At 43.1% G+C, this 9,313-nt stretch overlaps 3 protein-coding genes across 3 annotated transcripts; 1 reads left to right on the top strand and 2 right to left on the bottom strand.

The window, feature by feature from the left end:
• Positions 1–1,059: 1,059 nt before the first annotated feature.
• Positions 1,060–1,725, bottom strand: LOC130736661 (secreted RxLR effector protein 161-like). Its single transcript, XM_057588465.1, has one exon. It carries the CDS (start codon positions 1,723–1,725, stop codon positions 1,060–1,062), a length of 666 nt encoding a protein of 221 aa, XP_057444448.1.
• Positions 1,726–5,315: 3,590 nt separating this feature from the next.
• Positions 5,316–6,473, bottom strand: LOC130736653 (uncharacterized). The gene has a single exon (XM_057588456.1). It carries the CDS (start codon positions 6,471–6,473, stop codon positions 5,316–5,318), a length of 1,158 nt encoding a protein of 385 aa, XP_057444439.1.
• A 1,914-nt stretch (positions 6,474–8,387) lies between these two features.
• LOC130736647 (uncharacterized) lies at positions 8,388–8,798 on the top strand. The gene has a single exon (XM_057588451.1). The coding sequence runs from the start codon at positions 8,388–8,390 to the stop codon at positions 8,796–8,798; it is 411 nt and encodes a 136-aa protein (XP_057444434.1).
• Positions 8,799–9,313: the final 515 nt, after the last annotated feature.

Here is a 9,313-nt window from a genome sequence, read left to right as displayed (position 1 = left end):
GGAGGATCACAGAGAGTCTGTCGGAGTATAGGGGTCTTTTGTTCAGGCCATTTTTGGGTGCCGACTTTCTCTTGGATGACTGTATATTTGATACTTTTACTTACAGTTCTGGTTCTGTATATTTTTGCCTGCGGGCACACTACTTTGGAGTCACTGCGAGTGCGCGTGACGGGAGAGTGCAGCTGAGGCTGTACATGTGTATATATTTGTATTTTGATTAGTTAGTGTTGGGTTATGTCTTTATTTTCTATCTCTTTATTTAAAGGAATCAAACGAAAAAAAAAATTACCTGTTTTCCGCGTAAAGTTTATTTTTGGTTACTAAAGTGACACCCGGAAATCGGGGTGTTACACAGCCTCTCTCTCTAGTTGGTCCGCCTTTTTATAGCGGATGCTCGAAAAGCAAACTTCGAGGTTTTTCGAAACCGATCGTTCCGGTGCCTCTGTCTAACGATAAGAAGTGAATATCTGGCGACATAATGCCAGAACTCCAAATAAAGTTCTCAGAATTGAAGAAAACGATATAAACACAATATTGGCCAAAATACGCCGGAAAACTACTTTTTGCAGTTGAAGTCGGACGAAGAAACTTCCTTCTGAAGAAATATCGCAATTGCTAAAAGAATTGTGACTAAGCGGATGTAAACTTCGTTAAAAGCTTCGAATAGAAAAACATTTCATTAAGGGTCTTAATTAAAGTCCCCGAGAGATTAAAGCCTAGCTTCGACGGACTTCCCGAAAGCCAAACCTATCGTGTGAACAGTCCAGAGTTCTGTAGCGAAACATTGGTCATGGGAAAATTAAAGAGAGATTCTTATTTTTCTAAAGATTTTGAATTTCGTGTAAATAATGCTTTAAGAGCATAAATAGCCTTTTTCGGGCACTCTCGACATAAGTCGGGTGTTGAAATGGCTCGAACTATGATTTAAACTGTCTATGGCATCATCCTTAGTCAATTCCTGAACTTTCTTCTTCAAAAAGTCGTCCAATTCGGTAAACACTTGTCAAAGTTCCATATGCATTACATCGGAAATCTAAACGTGAATAAGAAAATAATTATTTAACCTATCTTAAAAACTAGGGTCTTACATTCGGAAGTAGATAGAAACACACAATTCTGTTTCTTGCTAAACCATGATATCAAATTATTTCCAAGAAAGAAACATCTACCATATGTGCTCTTTCTATCATCAACACTTCCAGCCCAATCAGCATCACAATAACCCTCTAACACAGAATTAGTATCATGATCAGTATACATAATACCATAGTTACTGGTTCCATTGATGTACTTTATGATTCTCTTCACTTGAATAAGGTGACTAATCTTGGGTTCAGCCTGATATCTAGCACACACACTTACAACAAAAGTGATGTCAGCTTTACTCGCTGTGAGATACAATAGACTTCCAATCATGCTTCTGTACATACTTTGATGAACATCAATACCTTTATCATCTTTAGTCAACTTAACATGTGTTGCAGCTGGAGTTCTCTTGTGACTGGAATTTTCAAGTCCAAATTTCTTGACTAAATTCTTTACATTATTGCTTTGAGAAATAAAGATAGTGTCTTCCATTTGTTTTACTTGCAAACCCAGAAAGTCGGTCAGTTCACCAACAAGACTCATTTCGAATTCAAATTTCATTTTCTGGACAAAACGGTCCACCATCTGGTTAGACATACCACCAAAGACAATGTCATCAACATAAATCTGAGCTATCATAATGTTTCCTCCATCGTTCTTTACAAACAAAGTTTTATCTATTCATCTCTTACTGTAGCCATTGTTCATTAAAAACTTTGTCACTCTTTCAGGCCCGTTTGGTGGACAGGATAAACATACATGATAGGAAAGCAGTAATCATTTCATGTTGTAATATGTTGTTTGAGCAGGATATGATAACACCATCATGTCCCTTGTCTTATTTTGTCTATCATGTTTAAAAGTTATCCTGAGGGGGGAGCTTGATATCCTGACAGGATAGGATATCAATTTTTTATTTGTTTATTACCATATCCCAAAATTAATTTCAATAATTATATTTTATATAATCTATAATTATATTAGTTAAGAAATATAAATTTTTAAGTTTAATAAAATATTAATTTTATTAGTTATCAATTACTAGTTGTTATTCTTAAGTTAAAATTATTTAGTTACTAATAAATTTAATTAAAAAATAAATTGATTTATATATGTTGTTATTGGATTTAATCATATAAAATAATTAAATTCTCATTATCACTTACTACTACTTACTTAACATTATTTTTCTTTTGAACGCCGCAGGAATATCAGTATACAATTGAGATAGGTTCCAACTTCCGTTATCAATCAAATTTACAAGCTGGATAGCTGTGTCCGCTATGTTTACATAAGGGACGTGTTCTGCAAGCTTGCCCTCACCACTCCAGTCCGTGTACCAGAGAGAAGAAGCACCATCTCCCAACCGGAATCTGAACCCCTCGTGAAGTTGGTCTCTAGCTTTCAGGATACCACGCCAAATTGGAGAGTCACAAGGTTTTACTTTAACCTGCAAAAAAGAATCATTGTTAAGGTACTTGTTTTTCATGACTTGCACCCACAGTTTGTTTGGGTGAGCCATCATGGACCACACTGCCTTCCCCATCAGAGCTGTATTCGAGATCATCATATCCTTAATCCCCAGGCCTCCCTCTTTCTTCTCCAACGTTAGAGTGGGCCAACTAGCACGGTGCCAACCCCTCGTTCTCTTTCCTTTTGCCCAAATAAAGCTCCGCATAGACTGGTTCATTTTGAGGAGCGTTGATCTAGGGATCCAGAAGCTTTGCATCAAATAGCTAGGAATGGATGCCATGACCGACTTCGCCAAGCACACTCTACCCGCCATATTGAGTAAACCTGTTTTCCAAGAGGCCATTTTTTTCTTGATGTTCTCCAGTAAGAAATTAAAGTCCCCATTTTTCATTCTCCCGCCAGTCAATGGAAAACCAAGATAGCGCCCTAGGTTCCCCACAAACGGAATTGGAGCAACCCTGGACATCTCCTCTTTGACCTCCAGACTTACTCCTCTCGATGTGGTCGCCTTTGATTTCTGTAAATTCACCTTCAACCCAGAACTATTACAGAACATAGTCATAGTTTGGGCCAAAAGAGTCATTTGCTCCTTTGATGCCTGACAAAATAACAACACATCATCTGCAAAAAATAGATGAGATATTTTAGGACCATGTACCGCTACCTGGATTGGTTTCCATTCTCCTCTGTCAACAAGGCTTTGTCTATAACAAGATAGTCTCTCCATGCAAAGAAGGAAAAGATAAGGGGAAATTGGATCTCCCTGGCGGAGGCCTCTCCCTGGTTTAAAGGATGGGAGAGTGGACCCGTTCCAAAGAATAGCAATTTGGGACGATGACACACAGCACATAATCAGATCCACTATCATGAGGGGAAGGCCAAACATAATTAGGGTTTCATGAAGGAATTCCCAAGAGACGCTATCATATGCCTTTTCAAGATCAATCTTGAAGGCCATGGTCCCTTTCTTCGCCTTTGATTTATCCATTTGGTACACAATCTCTTGGGCTACGAGTGCATTGTCCATAGTCCCCCTCCCTGGCCGGAAGCTATTTTGCATAGGGCCGATGAGGTTATTCAGAAAAGGCCTTAATCGATTCACCAACACTTTAGTTATAAGTTTATAAGTCACATTGCATAAACTTATGGGGCGAAATTCTTTTACAGTAACTGGATTATCCACTTTCAGAATAATTACCAAGAGGATTCTTAGCAGGTTGTCATCAACCTTCCCTAACACAAAGGCTTCTTTGACTACCTTCCAAAGTGTATCCCCCACTTGATCCCAATATTCTTTGAAGAAGAATGGCTGAAAACCGTCTGGCCCTGGAGCTGTATAGGACTTCATAGACATCAAGGCTTTTCTCACCTCTTCCTTACTAACTGGTTCCGCTATAAATTCTCTAGCTGCATCAGAAAGCCTCGGGAATGCTCCTTGGGGAAGACCATCAGTACTCGGGTTCGGCCTTGCTGCAAAGAGAGAGGTGTAATAGCTTTGGATCATGGTTTCCAACCCCTACTGGTCCTCACACCACTCACCATCAGCATTCTTGAGCTTGTGCACGTGGCTTCTTTTCCTTCTAATCACACACTTTGTCTGAAAATAAGCCGTATTTCGATCCCCAAGTCTTACTGCATTCTCTCTTGCTTTTTGGAACCACAACATCTCTTCTTGTTTCAGAATGGCCTGTAGTTCTTTCTGAAGTGCTGATTCGTGCATGACCATGTCAGAAGTGACTCTAGCGTCCAATTCTCGTTGAACGCCTTTGAGTCGCGCTTCAACCCTTCGCTTACGCCAGTGAATGTTCCCAAACACCTCGCGATTGAACGCCAAGGCCGCCGTTTGGACCCTCTCCAGCTTTGTACTGATATCCTCCCTACTGGTACGCCAAGCATTCTCCACTACCATTTTGAACTCTGGGTGCTCAGCCCAAGCTGCCAGGAACCGGAAGGGACGAAGGCTTTGGTTGGTAGGACGCGGCCCACAGTGAACCATGATGGGAGAATGATCTGAATGGATCCGAGATAACGTTTCTACATAGGCCTCGGGGAAGGCTACACGCCAGTCAATGTCTCCCAACGCTCTATCCAGTCTCTTGGACATCACCACCCGGTTGTTTAGCTTACGGAACCATGTGAAATTGGAGCCAATGAGACCTAGGTCCACTAATTGGCACTGTTCCATAATGGCAGCAAACTTGTTGGCTCTCGAGGGCACAAAATTCCCTCCCCGAACCTCACTCGCATGTAATACTTCATTAAAGTCACCTATGAGCATCCATGGGGCCACAATCACCTCCCTCAATGTTTCCAGGTGATTCCACAGGGACTCTCTTTGAGTAGGAACCGGGGCAGCATATATGGCAGAACACATCCAAGATAAATTGTCCTTCCATAACTCAAAGGTTATAGCTTGATGGTGTTGGTTTAGTAGGCCCACATTGAAGTTGGATCTATCATTTTGAAGGACCCAAATGCCCCCGCTGAACCCCACAGCCTCTTCCAGGAAGCAAGGCCTGAATCCAATCGAAAGCCAGAACTGACGGACCCGATCAAACTGGCACCGGGTTTCCACCAAAATTACCATATCTGGTTTCTCCTGGCGCATCATATCTTTGATAAATAATCTCCCTGCTTCTCGCAAGGCTCCACGAACATTCCAAGACAAAACAGAGAAGTCTTCGAAACCAATCATTAAAACCAAATTTACAGGGGGAGAAAGCTGGAGGCCTCCCTCAACCTCATGAGGCTTATGTTTACTGCTCATCATTGGATTTTTGATCCACGTGCATGCTTGTGCACATAGAAGCTTGCTTTATTGCATCATCAAACTTTTTGAAATATTTGAGATACTCCTCGGAGTCCTGAATCAGGTGTGCCGTTGATCCAGAAGCCAGGTTTGCCGCCATTGGATTGTCTCCTTGCCCTAGGGTTTTCGTGGGGGACGCGTGTTGATTCAGTGACAAAATTGTAGCCACCTCCCCTCTTTGTCCCTTCTTGGCTTTTAGCCCTCCATGTGTCCTCGTGGGGCCTGTAGATTTCCCCATATTAAATTTATTGCCTCCTTGGATGGAAAATTCTGTTTTCTCCTCTTTCTTCTCCCCTTTTTTCTCCCTTGCTTTTGGTGTCTCGTTATAAATCCTGTTTGACTTGTTGTTATTAGCTTTGGCTTCCCTCAGCTCAGCCTTAACCTTCAGTGGGCCCCCCGTTGGTTTATTTCTCTTTTTTTTTGTCACAGTCATCCAGGATCCAAAAGTTTCCTCCTCAGGTGGTGGGGTTTTGTCAATGATTGCTTCCTCAATACCGATAATAATGGCCCCATGATTGACTCCAATCTCATTGGCGGAATCAGCGACGTTATTGTCAACCACCATCCCATTCGATTCAAAATTCCCCTTGAATTCCGCTGCCTTCGAATGCTGGCTCAGATTGTTGCCATTACTCTCCGGGCCTGCATTAATTGTTTCATCTGGCCTCTCCACCGTCGCCGAAGGCGTTGACACCACCGTTTGACCCTCCATCATCACTGACGTATTCCCCAAAGGCTTTTCTGGTGCTGTATTGGTTTTATTTGGCGGCGAGTCTCTGGTACACTCCCGTGACCTGTGTCCATAACAGCCACATTTGGTGCAAATGACGTGCAATCCTTCATACTCAATCTTATACCAATCATCCTCAATCATGATCTTCCCCAGCACAGGGTTTGAAAGATCCAATTCCACACAAATTCGGGCAAACTTCCCTCTGTTCCCTCGGAGTGTGTTAATGTCCACCCGAATCGGGGTGCCGATAACCTGAGCCACTGACATCAGAAAACTTTCATCATAGAATGCTGCATTCAGACCCGGTATCCGGATCCATGCCAACGTTTTTGTCACTTTCGCCGTCGGCGAGATGAACTTGGGGCTCCACATCGAGACTGCTAAGTAATGATCAAAAATCATCCGTGGCCCTCCACCTATCACCTTCCTCTTGTCGCTTTCTAGATCATATAATATTATTTAAATTTATTTCTCTACTTATATAAGTATAATTAATAAAGTTTGAGACATTTTTCATTGTTTCTATCATATCCTATCAATATTCTGTCCACGTCAAGCACATTATAGGACAAAAGTCTATCCTGCTCTTATCATATCATGTCTTTATCCAATCATTTATCATATCTTTTGCTCTAGTCCTATCCTGACTAACAAACGGACCCATAAGTTTGAAAGGCCCATCATACAATCTAGAAACATCTATCCACTTGATATTATGAGTTAAAGATAAGTACACTCAATTCCCAAATACTAAACCCTAACTCCCATTACTCAACCAAATACCGACTAGATAGAAACTTGAGCACACTAAAACTCATTCTGCTAAAACATACTCAAATCTTTGTCAAGATCTTTTGATCTCCCTCATTCTCATGGTTCCATTAGTGAAGACAAAACTCTAAAGGCGATTCAGTTGAAAGCTGGATAACAACCTCTGCCTACGGGGAAATAAGGAGGCTCATGCTCAAATCCAATCCTCCAATAGGGTTTTCCGCCCAAATCACGCGATGAATGAAGTTACAAAGCTTTGAAATTTTATCTTTTCTTAAATTGGTTTCCGCCTTTACTCACTCTCACATACATCAATTTATGATAGGGTTTCCGATAAAACTTAAAAATCTAGTCCTTCAATTGAGGCGCCGCATTAAATATACTCATTTTACTCTCTCCATCTAATCTTTCAGATCTGATGTCGACCTTCTAAGCTTTACTCGGATTAGGTATTTACCATCTCTTTCTTCTTAATTAACCAATTTCAATTCTTCGTCACATCTAGCTCCCCAATTCCATTTTTTCATTCATTAATTGCATTATTTTTTCTTTACTAAGGTTTTTTCTAAGTTTGTTGTTGGACTGGGCGAGACCCCAGGGTCCCTCGCCAGGAGACCTGACCTTGGGCAGGGAACGCGCCATGACCTGGGCCTCCCTTCCCGAGGCCCAACTGGCCCATTTTGCTAGGATAGAGGCACCAAAGCCCAACTCCACCTTTATAAATAGGAGGGGAGTATCAATTGTAAAGGATTCTTAGCTCATTTGAGAAATAATAACATTGAAATTCAGTTATATTTTCTCTCTCTAAGCGGTTAAAGCTTCTCTCTCTAAGCATTCACATAACTTTCCTCACACTTTGGGTACTACCTTCCCTCTCTATGTTCTAGCACGGAACATTTGGCGCCGTCTGTGGGGAACAGTAGATTTCTATTCCCGGACTACGTGGATCGTGATTCAGAAGAGTGAAGCTTGTTCTTCTAAGCAATTGTTCTCGAGTTTTTTGAAGATTGTGATCCAGAAGAAGATTCTTTGATTTTCCGTACAGTTTCTTCCGTTTCCGAGTTTTTCCGAAGAAATTCTCCAATTCCGATGGAAACACGTCGCAGACGACGTGATAAGGATCCTGAGCATCGACATGTTTCGCCGATGCGCCGCGTCAGAGGCATGCCACGACGTGCGCAGGTTCAACGTGAGAAGACGGATCAGGTGACTCCTCCTGCTCCGCCTCCACCTCCTCCTTCTCCGACGCCTCCGTTGCCCTCACCGCCGTCCTCGCCAGAGCGGCAGAGGTCACCCACAGCGTCAGGAGGAGAGACTCAGGCACCGATCTCCAGCCAAGATTGGAGACGTCTGATTAGTAGTATTGACGATATTCGACAACGAAACGAGTATCTCTAAGAGCAGCTAGAGTATTATCGTTTTGAGCAGCAAGATGAGGGAGAGCGCGAGGCAAAGACTGTGGCTGAGTTCAAACCGTTTTAAGCGGCGGTGAGAGAAGTTGCCATTCCAGACAATATGAAGAATATAGTGTTGGAAACCTACAGTGGAAAGGCTGATCCCAAGAAGCACCTGCTGTATTTCAACACGAAGATGGTGATCAGCGCCGCTTCTGATGCGGTCAAGTGTAAGATGTTTCCAGCCACATTCAAAGGCACAACAATGGCGTGGTTCACGACTCTACCACGAGGATCCATCACGAACTTTCGTGACTTCTCATCCAAATTCCTTGTCCAGTTCTCGGCGAGCAAAACTAAGCAGGTGACGATTGAAGATTTGTACAATGTGCGTCAATCTGAGGGCGAGACTTTGAAGCAGTACGTGAAGCGGTTCAGCGCTGCGTTAGTAAAGATAGAGGAATCCGAGCCAAATGCCTGTGCCCGCGCCTTTAAAAATGGATTGCAGCCAGGAAAGCTAAATAGTAAATAGAGCCGAAATCCAGCCAAGTCAATGGCGGAGGTGCGAGCCCGGGCGAACACGTACATACTTGACGAGGAGGATGACGCTTTTAAGCGGAGACGCGCGAAGGTAGAGAAGGATGGCAACCAGAGGGACGTGTCACCAGAAGATAAGCCGAGCAAGGTGAAAGTAGAGGGAAGCAGAAGACAGGATAGGAAGGTTCGAACAAGGGAAAAGGCGCCGAGGGAATCTTTGTATCCTAAAAAGGAAAATTTTGAGCGGCGCCGGCCATGGCATCAGGCTGACCCTCGTCGCCGAGAGAAGGCAGGAAAAAGCTTGAACGCCCACCTAACAGAGCTGCTGCGTGAAGTTAAGGCGACGCACACAGTTTAGGAGGGCGAAAGAGGGATTGACCCGCCGCGGGCAACGACAGACAAGACCAAGTGGTGTGAGTACCACCGTTCGGCAGAACATGACACGGGGGATTGCTTTTCTCTGAAGAATGAGATCGAGAGGCTGATCTGAGCGGGGTGGTCACAACTGAA

Source organism: Lotus japonicus, chromosome 1, assembly GCF_012489685.1.
Source record: "Lotus japonicus ecotype B-129 chromosome 1, LjGifu_v1.2".
Taxonomy (NCBI): Eukaryota; Viridiplantae; Streptophyta; class Magnoliopsida; order Fabales; family Fabaceae; genus Lotus; species Lotus japonicus.
The sequence above is the reverse complement of the archived record's forward strand: the minus strand, read 5'-3'. Positions and strand labels throughout refer to the sequence as shown.

Excerpts from the sequence above, each read along its gene's own strand:
- LOC130736647 (XM_057588451.1), top strand. The coding sequence starts at position 8,388 with ATGAAGAATATAGTGTTGGAAACCTACAGTGGAAAGGCTGATCCCAAG.
- LOC130736661 (XM_057588465.1), bottom strand. The coding sequence starts at position 1,725 with ATGATAGCTCAGATTTATGTTGATGACATTGTCTTTGGTGGTATGTCT.
- LOC130736653 (XM_057588456.1), bottom strand. The coding sequence starts at position 6,473 with ATGTGGAGCCCCAAGTTCATCTCGCCGACGGCGAAAGTGACAAAAACG.